General features: G+C 50.8%; 1 protein-coding gene across 3 annotated transcripts in view; it reads right to left on the reverse strand.

The window, feature by feature from the left end:
- The window catches only part of ANKHD1 (ankyrin repeat and KH domain containing 1), a 1,723,611-nt gene that overhangs the window by 865,117 nt on the left and 840,377 nt on the right, over positions 1 to 18,117 (reverse strand). For all 3 annotated transcript variants that reach the window (XM_069652665.1, XM_069652666.1, XM_069652664.1), the window contains exon 18: positions 16,466 to 16,611. In XM_069652665.1, the coding sequence (XP_069508766.1) occupies positions 16,466 to 16,611 (146 nt within the window). The remainder of the gene's footprint in view (positions 1 to 16,465; positions 16,612 to 18,117) is intronic.

The following is an 18,117-nucleotide window of genomic DNA, read 5'->3' on the forward strand; positions in this document are numbered from 1 at the left end:
CAGACCCAGTACACCCCATCTTTCATGGAGTATTGGAAAGGCATAAACTCTACCCCCTTTTTGTCTGTACCTCCTTGTTAGGGAGAATTCCCATTCTATGGCCAATTTCCCTCGCCTAGAGAGTCCCCCCACTTGGTAAGAGTGAGCATTTTTCCCACTCTTACATGTGTTTTGCCATGTGTATTTTTACTTGTTGTGTGATCTTGAGCTCTGGAGCACACCCCTCCATGGGCCCAACCTCTTGTGTGCGTTACACAGCACCTTCAGTACAGTAACACAGGGTTGTCTCAGACTTCCCAATGACTCCTTTTCTGGGGCTGACTACTGTCCGCCAGAAACAGGTAAAGTTGTCCTTCACTCTACGTAGTCACTTTAAACTACAGACCCAGTACACCCAATCTTACATGGAGTACTGGAAAGGGTTAATGCCTATCCCTTTTTGTCTGTGCCTCTCTGAGCTTGGTTTTGCTCTTTTAACATTTAGACTTGGCTGGTGGCAGAGGTATCTACCCTAACTTTTCTAACACGATCATACTATATAAACGTGGTATTGTTTTGGGCTATTATATTAGCCTCGAACTTAAACCCGCTTGACCAAATACTTTTTCTTTTGGCTCCGGTCGGGTTTATTCACCATTTCTTTTTGTTAAAGTCCTTCTTGTGTTTTACTTTGCACGCCAAACCTGGTTTGCCTTCTTTGTTCACTGTCTTTTGGCGGGCTTCGGCCAACAAGCCCTCCTCTAGGCGCCTGGGTGTCTAGGTGGGCTGAATGTGAGGGAGGGGTGTAGTCACCCCCTGCACAGGGTATCCTAGGAAACCCAAGTCGCACTTCGCCATGATTGGACAAGGTGGTTGTCCGGGCTGGACAACCCCCCTGCTGCGTGATTGACAGCCAGGCTGTGTGAATGGGAGATTTTCGCATAAAAGGCTGGACTCTTGGGCTGAAGTCAGTCGCCACTGGAACTACAAGGAAACGAAGAGAAGCGGAGAAGATGACAGCTGCTGCAACTAGCCTGTCCCGGTGAAACCCTGCTGCAGTCCTGAGCTATCTACTCTTCAATGTCCAGAGAAGATCCAGTCCGGAGACTTCTTCCCTTGAGATTGGTGGGGTCAACAAGCTCATCTTCCACAGCCAGAGGATCCTCTTCGTGGTCGAAATCGGTGCACACTGCTGCAGTGGTCCAGATAGCCATCTCAAGAGCCTCTCTTGTTTAAAAGGAGCGCACCTTTTATTCACCGTTGCTTTGCTGCTGCTGGCCTCATCCATGGCTAGTGCAGATCGCTCCAGACGTCGTCCATGTCCCCACGACTGAAGCTCCAGGAACCGTGAGTCTGCAGGAACTACCAGGAACAACTGCCGTAGCGCCAGCTTTTCTTCATTTGAATAAGGTACTCTTTCCATTTGGTCATTCTCGCCGTCCGACCTTGAGGAATTGGGGTGAACCCTTTTCCTTGCAGAAGGCTTGTCCTTTCTTCCTTCCCTCCCTCTTATAACTTTTGCCTCCATTTGACAATATCCAAGTACTCCTGGCAACGTTAATCTCAAACTGTTCTGATTATGTGATCCTCGACAACAGAGCCCTGCACCATTTGACACTGGCGCAGGCCTATTGACTGTCTCTTAGAACACGTCCTGATTCTAGTGCCTTGACAAAAGTATTGCCTATGATTTTTATCCCATTTGCCTTGGTTTTAATTCAAAGTGCTAAGTGTGTTTGACAATGGTTGCATTTATTCCCACGAACTGTCATGACTGTCAAAAAGTGAGTGTTTCTTAACCCCCGGTAACGTCTTTTGTTTCCCCAACATCGGTCTGTCAAATCCTAATGTACTTATCTTGAATTGACCTGAACCAAAGGAATTGGTTGTGTGTAGTATATTTGAGTGTGGTTTTGTTTAATAGAAGTGTTTTGTGAACAAATGGTTTAAAAATAAATGTACCAGAAACCTTGAGTCAGTGTTTGCTTGAGTTACAGTAATTTTAGTCCTTTGTGTAATGCCTATTACTGCTCATTTGCTCGAGATACGTCTGGCTGCTCCGCTACTGCTACCACTATAACTGTGTAGTACAGGCTTGTATCAAAGGTGAAATTGTACTGCCACTTGTAGACTTAATCACCTGTAGTGTTCCTTAAGAGTACTGCAGAGGATTCTGCCTAACAAATTCCGTCGTGACTGTCTCACGATTAGGTGGAGTCTGGAAATCCACACCTGCGGACAGATGTGCGCGTACTCGCCACCACCATATCGCTCAATGGAAACTCTCGAGTGTGATCTTGTCCTCGAAGCTTCTCGCCACTTGTATCCAACGGGCGTCGAGGAACTCCTGCACCAGATGCATCTGTAGCCTGCACAGCCGAATGAGGTATATGCATGACAACATCAAGCAGAGTAGGGACTTGCTGGACCTCACCCTCGCGACCTTCAGGGCCAACAGCCGTTGTACCTCGCCCAGGATGGCCACGATCCTCTCCTCCGACGGAGACGCCAGGCACGACTCTGTTGAGTCGGGGTCCCAGAAACAGCACCTCCTGCGATGGAGTCAAGCAGGACTTTGCAAAGTTTATCAAGAACCCCAGGTCCGTCAGGAGTTGGACTGTCTTCGTCGTGTGGTCGACGGCGATGTCCTTTGATTTCTTGATTTCACCCAGATGAGCCAGTCGTCCAGGTACGGGTACAGTGGATCCCTCGTAGACACAGCTGCACCGCCACCAGAGCCAGGCACTTTGAAACACTAATGGCGCCGACTTCAACCGAAATGGAAGGGTCTTGAACTGGCAATGTTGCCCTTGAACCACGAAGCGTAGGTACTTGCCTATTTTCACATCCCCATACACAAAGGACACCGCATCTTCCAAGTCCAGCCACAATAGAAACTCCCCCACCCCCTTCCAGCTACCCTATTACATGCTGAAGGGTCACCATCTTAAACGTTTTGGACTTTATGTACTTGTTCAGACAAATCAGGTGCAGAATGGGCCTCCAACCGACGGTCTTCTTTCTGACGAGGAAATAACGAGAGTACACTCCGTAGCCCCAGAGTCTCCTTGGGACGAGCTTGATTGCCCCCTTTCTTACCATGGCCCTTACCTCCAGCAGCAGCTGAGGGATGTGGTTTTCCTGACGGGCCGCTGGTGGTATCCGTAGACACTTCTGCTGGAACTCGAAGGTGTGTCTGTGGGCTAGAGCGTCCAGCACCCAACGGTCGGTGGAGATGGACTTCCACACGCTGACGAAGTTCGCAAGCCGGCCTCACACAGGGGTGCACGGGTGGGGCCCAAATCCAGGGCCGGTCCAATCTTGTTTCAACGTCGAAGAGCCACCTTGGGGGCCTTGGTGACGACGTCCACCTCCAGACTTGGTGCGGCCCCTGTAGGTCTCCTGGGCTAATGTGCGGAGGACTGACGGTAGGACGAGGCACCTCCTCCGAATCCTTTCGGATCTCCCTCCAGAAGTCTGAAAGGATGGCCGCCGTCGTTGAAGCATGCTCAAGGCACAAGCCGTCTCAGTGTCCGCTTTGATGGCCTGGAGAGACTCGTCCACAGTCTTGCCAAACAAATTGTCCCCGTCAAAGCGCATGTCCAACACCCTCGACTGAACATACAGGCAGAAAATAGTGGCCCTCAGCCATCCTCGCCGAGTTAGACAAACACTGTTGGCATTTTGGCAGAATCCCGTATCAGCAATGTCAGTGTCCACTGTAATGGCGTGGTCCGAAGCCACCTCGTCTTCCTGAAGAATCTCCAACGCTTCAGCCGGCTTGTCGGGAAGAAAGTCCAGGAGGGGGGCCATCTTGACCCAAAGTTCCCTGTCTAAACGCGCCACGATGGCGAGGGCGCTAGTGGCCTTGATGGTCATCGCCGCCTACGTAATCACTCTTCGCCCCATGGCATCCAACTTCTCCCCCTCACCGTCCGGGGGGTTGAGGGGGATCTTGGGGGAGGCGGCCACCGACGAGGATGTGCCCAAAGACTTCTTGGCCGCGTCAAAACCACAGAATCTGGAGACGGCTGGGACTGTAAGCACTTGGGCACAGAGCCCGGCACTCTATTTCTTCTCGTAGTGATCCCTTTTCGTCAGAGCCAACGAAGAATTCTTCATGAGGGACAACCCTTCATCCCAAATGTCATCCAATAATCGACAGCACGGTCTTCCTCTTCGCCTCCCGGCGCTGGTAAAGGAAACCCTCTTCTCCTCCGGGATGAGCTGGAACACCTCTGAGGCCCTGAAGATCATGGCGTGGACGAACCAATCTCGTCAGTCGGAGATGATCTGACCGGCGGAGACCAGGCGGCCACCGTCTGTACCAGGGCCTGTCGTCGCCATGTCCAGTTTAGGGTCATCCCCCGGGGGGGGTGACAATGTGAACGGGGTGAACTCTCCTCTTGGATGGTAGTTCCTTCGATGGCCTCTGTGCCGCGGGCAGAGCTGCTGGCGCAATGGGCATCCTTGTCCGGATTTCGAAGCACAGGGTATGCAGAGCCGTCAGAATGTCTGCCGAGATCTCCCCAGGAGGCTGCTGGGGTGGAGGTGAAGGGGGACCGGGGCGTTTGCAGCTTAGGCTGGTCTTCGTCTCTTTCACCTTCGCCATCCTCGTCGGGATCCCTCCAGTGGTGCCTGCCCTCGATGCATCACCGCTCCTGGAGTATTGGGAGTCTGGTGAGCTCTTCCTCTGAGGAAATGTCAGTGCCCTGGAGGACTACAGAGCCCCCACCCCTTCTCTGCGACCAAGGGGGACAGTTATGGTGAAATGATGGGCATCATCTCCTCTGGTGTCTTTTCGAAGGGCTGGAAGGACTGTCCCACCCCTCCTCACCCAACCCCCTTCCCCCTGTCCCCCCCTCCAACCCACCCAACCCCCCTTCCCCCTGTCCCCCCCTTTACCCCTCCCCCCAACCCCCCTCCTAGCAGGAAGGGATACTCTCAACTTTGGGGGTGTGCCCTGCAAATCCACACCGGCGGCGTTCATGAGGGACGTTGCTACCACTTCGATGGAAGTGTGCGCCTTCGTCTGATGAACCTGGGCCTTCGCTGTCCTAGCCGAGTCAGCGGCCTTCACCTTTGGGGGGGGTGGGCCCCGCTCCTCCTTGGCCTTCTCTGTCGGGCCAGGCCTTCTCCAAAGGCTTACCTGGCTGGTCAGACTTCCGCTTCTTTGAAGAACTTGAGCGTTGGCTCGTAGTCTAAGGTGCTGGAGATGCTGAACTCACCCTGGCCACCCAGGAGCCCGTCGCAACGGCACTCCCGGGGGCAGTGGACTCGCAGTGCTTAGCCTTATGTTGGACCCCCATGGGAGAGGCGCTCTCAAAGGTCTTGGAAGACCATTCAGCTTTCTTCAGGGGAGGGGAGGCATGCTGCCGGGACTCACCCAGAGCAGGGGCTTTGGCCTGCAGCCACTCGAGGGGCTTGCCTAGGTTAGCCCGCGTGGGCAGCACCATCTACCGACAAGCCACGCAGTCCTTCACATGCGTCTGGTCCGAATGCAGGCAGTAGAGGCACAGGGAATGCCCATCGTCCAAACAGACGTTCCGTAGGTTGCAGCAGGGGCAAACCTTGAAGAGAGGCGCCGAGTCCTTCCCCTCCGCCATGACACATGGTGTAGGCCTCGAAGAAGCTTCTGGAATCCTTCAAGAAGAAACGTGATGAAAATCCACCTTGAGGGGCGCTGAGAATCCAAAAACGGGTCCCCGTAAACAGAAGGTTGATCAGTGGAGCTTGAGGCTTGATTGACCGAAAATAAATAAATAAATCGCAAAACGCAGTAAAAGCTCGAGAGCTATAGCACGAGGACTCCCAACACTTGAACTTGCGGTAAAAATCTGAAGATGGCTGCCAGAGGAGGGGTTAGTGTGATGCTGGCAATGCATTGGAGGGACAGGACCTCCCTGTCCTTGTCCTGTAGTCCTTTTTCAGTTATGTTCTGTATTGTTTTCTGCCCAGGAGTCCATGTGGGACTCCTGCAGGGCAGCTCTTCCTGTTTTTGGTTTGGTGTCCAGACCCATGGGATACCCTAATGGCACCCATGGGTGGGGGGGGTACAACCATGTGCCCCTAGTGTATGTTTTTGGGCACCTTTGTGTCGCCCACAGAGTAGGGTATGGGCTGCTGGCAGTTCCATGCTGAATTTGACAGGTGCTCCGAGTATCCTCCATTTTGGGATGCCCAGGCCCCGCCAGTGGAATCAGCAGATTCCGGATAGGAAACAAGACGGCCCCTGTGGCCTCTTGCTTTCTATTGCCTGTTACCTTGTTTTCCCAAAGACCTAGGAAGCCCCGACTCTGTCCCTTCCCCCTGACTGGCTGTTGGGTGGAAGTTCCATATATGGTGTTGTTGTGAAGTCCAGGTCAGACTGGCTGGAGCCTTCCCAGTGGCTGTATGTTGTGGGTACACCCTGTGGGTGGGACCTGGGTGAATGGAGTGTGTGACCAATATGCACTTGCTTTTGTGGATGTCTGGTTTCTAGTATGAAATACGACTGAGACAGCCCTGCCCGAAACTGGTATGACTGCAGTGTGTAGTGTTGAATGGCTGGGTACTTGTCCCAATACACATTCCTGTTAGGGAGAATTCTCATTTATGGCTAATTTCCCTTACATAGTGAGTCCCTGAGCAGCTTTGCTGGATTTCTGGGGTTTATTTATTCCACCTGGTAAGAGTGTGAACCTTTTTTCCCACTTTTACATGTGTTTGCCATGTGTTTTCTACTGTTTGTGTGATCTTGGGCCCTGGAGCCACAGCACTCCATGAGGACAACTTATTGTGTGTGTTACACAGCACCTTGAGTGCAGTGACACAGGGTTGTCTCTAAGACTTCCCCAGACTCCATTTTTCAGGGGCTGACTACTGTCCCACAGAAACAGGTAAAATTGCCATTTACTTTATGTAGTCATTTAAACTGCAGACCCAATACACCCCATCTTACATGGAGTATTAGAAAGGGTTAATTCCTACTCCTTTTTGCCTGCACCTCTTGGAGCTTTGTTTTGCTCCCTTAACACTAAGACTTGGCTGGTGGCAGTGGTATCTACGCTATCTTTTCTACCGCGATTATACTATATAAACGTGGTACTGTTTTAGGCTATAATATTAGCCTCGAACTTAAACCCGCTTGACCAAATACTTTTTCTTTTGGCTCTGGCCGGGTTTTATCACCATTTCTTTTTGTTAAAATCCTTCTTGTGTTTTACTTTGCGAGGCAAACAAGGTTTGCCTTCTTTGTTCGCCGACCTTTGGCAGGCTTCTATCCAGAAGCCCTCCATTGGCGTCTGGGTGTGTAGGTGGGCTGAATGTGAGGGAGGGGTTTAGTCACCACCTGCACAAGGTCTCCTTGGAAACCCAAGTCACACTTTGTGTCAATTGGCTGGAGGGGTTGTCCGGGCTGGACAACCTCCTGCTGTGTTATTGACAGCCAGGCTGTGTGAATGGGGTATTTTCGCATAAAAGGCAGGACTCTTGGGCTGGAAGTCAGAGTCGCCAGTGGAACTACAAGGAACCGAAGAGAAGCGGAGAAGACGACAGCTGCTGCCCCTCACGAGTCCCGGTGAAGCCCTGCTGCAGTCCTGAGCTACCTACCCTTCAACGACAGAAGATCCAGTCCGGAGTCTTCTTCCCTTGAGCCTGGTGGAATCAACCAGCTCACCTTTCTACAGCTAGAGAATCCTCTTCTGGGTCGAAATCACTGCACAGTGCTGTAGTGGTCCGGATAGCCATCAGAAGAACACACTCCTGTTTTTAAGGAGTGCACCTTTTATTCACTGTTGCTTTTGCTGCTGCTGGCTTCATCCCTGGGTAGTGCAGATCGCTCCAGACATCGTCCTTGTCCCCACGACTGAAGCTTCAGGAGCCGCGAGTCTGCAGGAACTACCAGGAACAACTTTTTCTCCATACAAATAAGGTAGTGTCCATTTGGTCGTTCTCTTCGTCCGACCTTGCGGAATCAGGTGAACCCTTTTCCTCTGCGAAGGCTTGTCCTTTCTTTCTTCCCTCTTATAACTTTTGCTTCCGTTTGACAATATCCAAGTACTCTTGGCATCTTTAATCGTGAACTAGCCTAACAGTTTGATCCTCGACATCTGAGCCCCTGCTCCATTTGACACTGGCGCAGGCCTATTGACTTATCTGCTTCTTAGAAAGTGTTCTCCGATTCTCTTGCCTTGACAAAAGTATTGCCTGTGATTTTATCCACTATTCCCTGGTTTAAATTCTTTGTGCTAAGTGTGTTTGACTACGGTTACATTTCTTCACGCGGGTAAGATTCTTTAGTAAGACCGCACTGTCAGTGTCAAAAAGTGATCGCATATTGACCCACGGTAACTACTTTTGGTTCACAACACCGGTCTGTCAAAACCTAATGTACTTACCTTGAATTGGTTGTGTGTAGTGTATCTTAGAGTGTGGTTTTATTTAATGTAAGTGAAGTGTTTTGTGAACAGATGGTTTAAAAATAAATGTACTTATATTTAACCAGAAACCTTGAGTCAGTGTTTGTGGTCCTTTGTATAATCTCTACTACTGCTCATTTGCTCTTGAGATAAGTATGGCTGCTCCGCTACTGCTACCACTATAACTGTGTAGTACGGGCTTGTACCAAAGGTGAAATTGTACTGCCACTTGTGGACTAATTGTCTGAAGTGTTCCCTAAGGGTACTGCAGAGGATTCTGCCTAACAATTCTTTGTTGTGAGTGTCAGAGAGAAGAATGACCTGAATGCACTGTATGCCGATTGGCTGACTGACTGAGGTATACCCTTCTAAGTGATTGGTTGCCCGAGTCTGACCCAGCACAATGAATGGGAGATCAACTAGTATATCTGGGAGCCTCTTACTGCTAGAAATCGTTCAGAAGCTGAAGTTGAAACTGACACTTAATCTCAAAGCCAAGCCTGAAGAAGGTTGACTGCTGTCTCCCTTCGCCGAAAGCCGCTGAGACTGATCCAAGAGAGGACCTGGTTAGGCGCCCTCTTCCCATGCTCCGAGGGACCATCGAGCACCGCTAACCTTCGCCGAAGCTCGCTGGAAGTCAGACCCTCGACAGGCTGCCGACCGAAGACGGGGACCGCCGAGGAGAACTAAGATGAGCACCAGACATTTTGTCCACCGTCGACCACCAGTGTTCACAGGTTTGCTATAACCGCTGGAGGCCTGTCGAAGCTGTGTTGCCCAGAAGCGGGGAACGCTTGACGCCGTGCCACCGACGACCAGAGCCGCAACGCTCCTTTGCCTAACACTTGATTCACGGACGCGTTCGTCCGCACAGGCGCCCGCCTTATCCCGCCGGAGAAGGCCAGGCCGTCAACGCGTCGAGGAGCATCCGCTGTTGCGTTTCCCGCCACCCAAAGACCATAGAGACGCCAGACGACTCGACGCCCTTGCTGGGCCACAGTTCTTCACAAACTCCTTGCGGTCCTGAACTATCGACATCAAGGTGCCCAGCACGCCTCTTCCTTGCAGGACGTCTTCGCTCCGTTGACACGCACCGCTGAGACCGAAGCTGCCGCCTCGACGCTAAGTTCACTTTCTTCGAGGGATCTCAACGATCTGTGGCTCCCGCTTTAAAGGGAGCGGCTCAGGAAAGATCCGTCGACGACTCGTCGTCTAACTCTGCTATTCCAGGTAAACTGGGGTGGTAGAAACATGATAGAAGGAAATTAGACTTATGGAACAAAATATAGACTGGGCGTGTTCGTTTTAGAGGTTGCCCAAGTGGGGGGGATTTCCACACAGAACTGTGTCGAACGGTAGAGGCCAGTATTCTGCCAATTGTTATAAAAAAAAACTGCTTTCCCTCCTATATCTATTGTTGGTTACCTTTATTAAGTGATTTGTGTGACATTTGACCAGAGTACAGTTGATGCACTAATGAAATCTGATAATTATGGTACCACTTAGAACTGCATATATTTGCCATTGTAGATTTACTGACCACAAAGTGAGTTATTGTGAATATAATCTTGAACCTTAATTATATAAAGACTGTTTTAACTAATACAGTGTGTGGACATTCCTTTGTGGGGGCTTGGGGACTACACTGTACTTAAGAACCAGCCTGCATCACCTCCTGAGAAGCTAGGCCTTGATTGCTCGTCCATTGCTACCAATAATAAAGAATCTTGGCTGGGGTCCTCTGTGCATCTTCTCTACCATATAGAGAGCAGAAGTACAGACCGCCCCCCCTCCAGTCTTTACACTTAGGTAGAGGGCAGTATGACCCAGAGACCAGTGATTGGTTGTTAGGAGAAAGAAAGTTCAGAAGTGAAACTGATTTTCCTTTACCGTGTATTCCCAGTCGGACAAGGAATATTCATGAGCATGTGAATCCATGCCAGACCCCATGCTGGAGAAAAGAAAGAAAATCAGTTTCAGTTCTCAACTCTTTCTCCTAACAACCAATCACTGAGCTCTGGGCGATACTGCCCCCAGCCAATGACTGCCCTCTACCCAAGGCCCTCCTCTGGCAGCCAACTTCAGATTTGGTAACACGTAAGGAGTCAGTAGGACCAAGAGAAGAGCAGGTGGGAGGGTTCACATGCGAATCCATACCAGACCCATGCTGGAGAACAACAGTTACAGGTAAGTAACTTGTTTCTTCTCCAGCATGGGGTCTGGCATGGATTCACATGCTCATGAATAAAGAATACAAAGCAGTTCACACATGCACAACCACGGGAGGTGGTAACATCTAACAGAAGCATCTCTTACCTGCTCACCAGGCTCATCTTGAATGCGAACAGGTTGCACAGCACTGCTTGGCCGACTCTGCTGGACTCCTCCCTGGAATCCCTGTCGACACAATAGAAACTCGTGAAGGTGTGCGTCAACCTCCACTTAGCAGGAATGCCGTTGTAGCAGCTATCGCTCTGGTGGAATGGGCTCTCGGAGGGCCAGGCAGCAGTTGGTTTGCCAGCTGGTGACAGTGGGCGATACAGCCAGGGAGGCATCTGGAAATGGAAGCATTGGACTGGGCCTTCCCATGGTTCACAGGACCAAAGTTCACAAAAAGTGGAGAGGTTTTCCAGAAACTCTTTGTACAGGCCACATAAAACTTCAGTGCTCTAGCGAGTGCAAAGTCCTCTCAGCCGGCAACGAAGGAGTCGGAGAAAAAGTACAGTTAAAACCTAGGGCTTGTTTAGATGAAAGTCCAACGGCACCTTGGGCATGAAGGAGGGGTGCGTCTGCAGTACCTCCCTCGTTTCGTGAAAAGTCAAGTAAGGTTGTTCACAGGATAGGGCCTGGATCTTACCCACTCGTCGTGCAGAGGTGATGGCCATGAGGAAAACTGTTTTTCACAACAGAAACTTGAGTCGAACCGAATACATAGGCTCGAACAGGGGTCCCATCAGCCTAGTAAGAACCAAATTAAGATCCCACGCCGGGGCCTTCAGCGGCAGGAACGAGTGAGACCGTCCTTGGATGAATTCTTTGACCAACCGGTGCGACCACAAGGAGGGTCGTCCTAGGGATCTGGTGTAGCAGAAGATGGCCGGCAGATGAACCTTGAAGGAGGCATGAGCCAGCCCTAATATAGCCAATGATAGCAAATATGGAAGCACCTGAGGGGCCTTGACCCGCAGAGGGTCGGTCTTCTAGGAACGGCAGCAAATAGCAAATCTCTTCCACTTGAGTCCATAGCATTTCAAGGTAAACAGAGCTCTAGCCTTGGCGAGCACTTCCTTGCAGTCCACAGGAAGATCGGAGCCAGGCCTTCAGGTTCAGCGACCCTGGATCGTGGTGGAGCATGGCGCCTCCTTCCCTGGCGAGCAGATCTGCGACCACTGGCAGCTTGACTGGCAGAGACACTGACATGCTTGAGGAGAAGGTCCAGGTATCATATCTGCCTCTGCCTTGCCAGTGCGAAGAGGATCATCCAGCACCATCAGAGTTGACTGATGTCGATGTAACAATGGCTATGGAAGGAACGCATACAGAAAGAGGCCTTCCCAAGGGAATGAGAATGCGTCCCCCATGCTCCCCTGCTGTGGGAACCTGCTGGCAAACTTCTGGCACTTGCTGTTTGTCGCCGTCGCAATCAAGTCGAACTGGGGGTTGCCCCATTGGACGAAAAGATTCTCCACTAGGTCCTGCCCAAGTTCCCACTCGTGACACGAGCAAAGCTCGCTGCTCAGAGAGTCGGTGACTGTGCTCTTTACTCCTGCCAGTTGAAACGGCATAAGGAACATCCCCTGGGCGACAGCCCCGTGCCACAAGTCCTGTGCCTCCTTGGAGAGCGCCAGGAATCTGGTGCCCCCGTTTCCAGATGTAAAAAAACATGGTGGTAATGTCTGAAGATCCACACCACCGTGCCCTTGAGGGAGGTCAGGAACGATCAGAGGGCCCAAAACACTGCCTGTAGCTCCAGAACGTTGATGTGCAACATCTCCTCCGGAAGCCATAGGCCTCTGGAGTGAAGGCTTCCGGTGTGGGCTCCCCATCCTTCCAGGGAAGAGTCCATCATGACCATCTCCTGGTGTGGTGGGGTCTGGAAAGCCTCCAGTCAGGTACGAGCGCACACCCAACCACCTTATCGGCCAACAGAAACCCTTGTCGAGCGCGATCTTGTCTTGGAAGCCTCCGGATACCCTGGACCCAACAGGTACTAGGAACTCCTGCAGTGGGCGCATTCGTAACCTGCAGAGCTGGATGAGGTAAATGCATGACATCATGCTGATCAGCGACTTGATGGATCTCACCGTGGTGATCTTCAGTGCTAGCAGCTGCTGCACCTTGCCCAGGATGGCCGCTATCCTCTCCTCCGCCGGTGATGCCAGGCATACTACCGTGTTGATTCGTGATCCCAGGAACAGAGCGTCCTTCGATCGTCGCAGGTCGAGAATGGGTCTACAGCCCCCAGTCTTCTTTCAAACGAGGAAGTACCTTGAATAAACTCTGGATCCCCAAAGTCACTTTGGGACCATCTCTATCGCCCCTTTTCTTAACATGGTCCACACCTCTAGCAGCAGCTGAGGGACTTGGTTTTCCTGCCAGGTCACCGGTGGTATTCGAGGACACTTCCGTTGGAACTCTAAAGTGTGTCAGTGGGCGAGAGGGTCCAGCACCCAACGGTCGGTGGAGATGGTCTCCCACACACTGACGAAGTTCGCCAGCCGGCCTCCCACCTGGTGGAAAACAGGTGGGGCCCAACAAATTGGCCGGTTCATTCCTGCTTGGAGATCGATGGGCCGCCTTGCAGTCGAGGACGATGTTGTCCACCGAAGGCCTTGGAACGGCCCATGTTGGTTTCCTGGGCCGCGGACCGGGAGGGCTGACGGTAAGAAGAGGCGCCCCCGCTGAAACTTCTCAAAGATCGGGTAGACTTGGCTCAGGAGGACCGAAAGGACGGCCGTCATTGTTGAAGCGTGCCCAGGGCACATGCCGTGTCTGCCTTGATGGCTTGCAGGGATCATCCACCGCCTTCCAAAAAAGGTTGTCCCCGTCACAGGGCATGTCCAGAACCCTGGTTTGGACCTCCTGTCGGAAGTTGGTAGCTTTGAACCAACCACAACACTGAAGGCAAACGCTGTTACCCATCTGGCGGATGTCCGTGGCCACTGATCGCATGATCCGAAGCAACCTCTACCTACTGCAGAATCTCAAAAGCTTCTGACCTCTTATTGTCGGGGAGGAAATCCAGTAGAGGTGCGATCTTGAAACACAGTTCCCGGTCGTAGCGTGCCTCGGTGGTGATGGCCTTGATGGTCGTTGCTGCGGATTAGATAACTCTCCTCCCCATCGCGTCCAACTTCTTACCCTCATTGTCAGGAGGGGTGGCCGCCGCAGAGAACACCGATCCAGAAGACTTCTTGGCTCATGCAGAAACAAGCGAGTCCAGTGACGGCTGAGCCCGCAAGCACTTCGGCGCAGAGTCCGGCACCCTATACTTCTTCTCTAGGCAGTCCCTTTTTGCTGGGGATGTAGATGGGTTCTTTGTGAGCGTCAGCCATTCATCCCAAACGTCATCCAAGAGAGGAACTGAGAGGATGTTCTTTCTAAATCGCTTCGCAGGTATAACCACCCCTCCGTCTCCTCTGGTGTGAGCTGGAACAGCTCAGATGTCCTGGAGATCATTGCGTGGAAGGATCCGATCTCATCCGGAGGTGAGGATCTGAACTGAGGCGACGGGCAGTCCCCCATCCCACCTTAGTCATCCGTCCCCATCTGATCTGCACAGGGTGGAGGCGGATGGTGGCAGGGAGTGCCTCTTCTTCTTTGCCGGCGGTTCCCCGCAGGATGAAACCGGGGCCGCAGGCAGGGCGGGTGGCAAAGCCACCGGCATCCTCCGTTGTATATCGGATACCAATGCAGGAAGAGTCGAAAGGATGTCCACGGAGAGGTCTCTAGGAGAAGGCTGAGTGGCAGGGCGTAGGCAGCTGGGGCACAGGAGCAGGGCTAGAGCCCTAGTCGTCCTGGAGTTCCTCGACGTTATCCTAGTCATCGTCGCCGCCCTCGTCGTAGTGAGCGACTCCACCGTCACCCTCGTCGCCACTGTCCTCCTGGATGGGCTGGAGATAAACCAGCTCATACTCCTCTGTCGAGGAGATGTCCGTGCCTTGAAGGCCCTCAATGCCCCCCCCCCCAACCCCAGGACAGCTGCGGGGAGATGATCGGCATCTTTCCTGGCGTCTTCTCAACAGGTATAAACAAGGTCTCCATCCTGGGAGGAAGGGAGACCCTTGCCGACGGAGGGGCGCCCTGCGGGTCTGACCCTGCGACATTTGAAAGGGATGTTACCACCAGCTCGTCGATAGAAGGTGCCGCCTTCGTCTGGGGTACCTGGGCCTTCACAGTCAGGGCAGGTCCCTTGTCCAGAGTGCTTTACGTGGCCTTCTCCTGAGGGGATGAGTCGGGCCCACGCTCCCGTTTGGCCTTATCCTTTGCGGGTAGGCCGGACACCTTACCCAGTTTTTGGACTTTTCCTTGGTCGTCTCCGAGGCCACCTTCAGCTTGCCCGGGTGATCAGACTTCCTCTTGGATGACGATCCAGAGCCTTGACTGGAGACCGATGCAGCAGGAGATGTTGAGCGTGCCCTGCCCACTGAGGAACTCGCCGCAAAGGCGCTCCCAACTATGGTGGACTCTCGGTGCTTGGTCTTTTGTTGGACCCCTGTGGGAGGGGCGCCCTCAAAGGACTTCGAAGCATGCTCAGCTTTTCCGGATGCCGGACAGGCATGCCTCTGGGAACCACCCGGTGCAGAGGCTTTGGCCTGCAGCCACTCTTCCAGCTGTTTACGCTGATCCTTCAACGTGCGCTTCGAGAGTTCATGGCAAAAATTCTTCCTCCTTATGCGTTGGATACTGGCAGTAGAGGCACTGGGAATGTTTGTCGTCCATGTAAACATTCTGCAAACCACAGTTGGAGCAGAGCCTGACAAGGGAAGGGGAAATCATCCTTCTCGTTCGACATGATCTACGCGGTGTAGGCCTTGAAGAATATTATGGAATCTTCTCCGAAGAAACGCGACGAAATCCGCCCTTGAGGGGCTCTAAAGAAATCTGAAAACGGGTCCTCATTAATCGGAAGGATGATAGATGGAGCACGAGGCTCGATTGACCAAAAAATAGAGTGAAACTCTTCCAAAAAGAGAAAAATGCACAAAAAAGATCAAGAGCCAACCACAAGGACTCCCAACACTTGAACGTGTGGTGAAAATCTGAAGATGGCTGGCAGAGGAGGGGCGTAGGTAGAAGGCAGTCATTGGCTGGGGGCAGTATGACCCAGAGACCAGTAATTGGTTGTTAGGAGAAACAGTTCAGAAATTACACACCGATTTTTTCTTTTACTGATGATTCGCAGCCTGATGACGGGGAATAGTCATGAGCATGTGAATCCATGCCAGACCCCATGCTGGAGAAAAATGAAGTGATGCAAACATGCACACAGAACTTCACTTCCAACACAAGAGTTGACGTGACCATGATTGAGTCAGCTTGGCTAAGGGCTCTGTGAAAGATTTGTATCCATTAAGAATAGAAAACACATGTGCGTGGATATTCCTTCATTCTAAGTATAACGTGTTATTTTGTCCACTATGCTCCCCTCCCAAGAGCTTTACCCGGACTTCACCACTGCCACCACTGAAAGAAAGAAGAGGGAGCTCCCCTGCCCTGCTTATATCCATATAGTCTACCATGACCCTCCAACTGCGCTAAAGAAATAAATTGCAGACAACATGCACTAATAACATTGCAGGCATTGCCCACAAACACATAATGGTTCCTTGGATGTACTGAATAGGAGACCCAATATGGTTGTTTTTGGCGACTGATGGTAGACATAGTGTACTGCTGGGCATTTAGCTCAAAAGTGTATCATGTATGTGTTGTAAGCTGCAACAGTACCACTTCTCCCTCAAATGGTGTAAGAGAATCTATAGATTAAAAATAATCTTTGCATTCAGTGTACGAACATGAAAAAGATTCAGTACAAAACATCTTGACACACGAATAATGAACAGTTTTAAAATGATTTCCTGTACCTCTTGACGTCCGCCTGAGCATGCAAGTGAAAGTGGTGTATCCTTGGTACGTTCCGACTGTGCTTCAATATCTCCACCTTTATCTAGAAGAATTTCCACTACTCCAACATGCCCAGCAGTCGCAGCCAAAATAAGTGGTGTGAAACCTATTCCAAATGTATTGAGAATTATTAACCAATATATACTGAGAATAAAGATGCTCTTAAATATCACATTACATCAGGTTCATTTTTAGAAGGCGTAAAGTGGATATTTTGTTTTCAAAGCAATATCATGTAATCAGTGTATGTTTCTGTTGTGCGTTTTCATTCAAATATATTCTAGAAATCTAGACACCCAAATGTTTTCTATTTTCCTTTACGAAATGCACAGTAGACACCAGAATCTGTCCATGTTTGCAATGATCATACACCAAAATAAGGGGCTGAAATCAAATTGATCAAATGTGTTACTTACCTGTAAGCAGAATGTTCCAGTATTACTTTGTTTTATAGTTTCATCTACCGAGAATATTCCACCATCTGCCAGCCTGGGAACCCCTTGAAACCAAAAAGCTACCTTTAAAAATGAAAATATAGTCCATAGGCACCCCTCTGCAAGAACGAACACGGGCATTTGACCTGTTCTTTGGGAAGGTACCCAGTCAAGAGTCTGCAGTCACACTAGCTCACTGTACATTTCACAGATTGGAGGCACAGAGGCACAGCTCCACCTCACTGATAAGGCCCAACAAGGCTGAAACACGTGTATGGGGTTGCTGTTGGTACTCTTGTTCAGAAGTGAATTGCCATAGCGTTTCAGTGCTGGACTGTCCATGTGGGCGGGACAAAGGCTGATATGCAAATGGCTATTTCCCATCTGTGAAAGGTACAGTGAGCTTAAGTATGGCTGCGGACTATCGAGTGGGTAACGTCCCAAAGAACAGGTCAATGGGCCGTGTTCGTTCTCGCAGAGGGGTGCCTATGGACTATTTTCTGTACATTTAAAAATGATTTCAACTAAATGCACATCATGTTTAGTGTAAGGGAGAATTATCATTGTGTTCAATTCCTCCCACCTTAGAGACCACCAGCTCTTTTGCTGAACTTTGGGATTTTGTACTTTTAATCCTATGTGTTTTCTGTGTTTGTTTTTGGAGTCTGACAAACTCCATAGGCATCATCTTTTTACATTGTGACAGCACCCTCAGTGCAGTGTCACAGCAGACATCCAAAGGATTTCTCCAAGGTTTAAATACCTTCTCTTGGATAACTACTGTTTCCAAGAGTAGTGGAGTGAAACTGACCATTTACTTTTTCTCTTTGTAGACCCAGCACACACTAGCCTACATAGAGTGCTAGAGGGGCTACTTAGTGTCCCCTTTGTCTACTTTCTCATGTAACAAGTTTGTTACAATTTCTACAATTAATGGCTGGTGGCAGTGGTTTACTTTTTCCTACCATGGTTTGTTTTCACTGCGTGCTGTGTTTGCAGCTGCAGTATAGCACCCATTAATTACCATTTTGTCAAAATGGCCCGGTTTGTCTTTTTTCACCATTTCTTGTTGGAAAGGTCTTTCTTGAGATTTACTCTACGCGCCAAACCTGTTTTTTTCCCTTTGTTCATTTTGTCTTTGGCTGGGTTCACAGCTGAAGCCCGCCTCTGGCTCCAGC

This window comes from Ambystoma mexicanum, chromosome 3p, assembly GCF_040938575.1.
Source record: "Ambystoma mexicanum isolate Mex_15411 chromosome 3p, UKY_AmexF1_1, whole genome shotgun sequence".
In the NCBI taxonomy this organism is placed as follows: Eukaryota; Metazoa; Chordata; class Amphibia; order Caudata; family Ambystomatidae; genus Ambystoma; species Ambystoma mexicanum.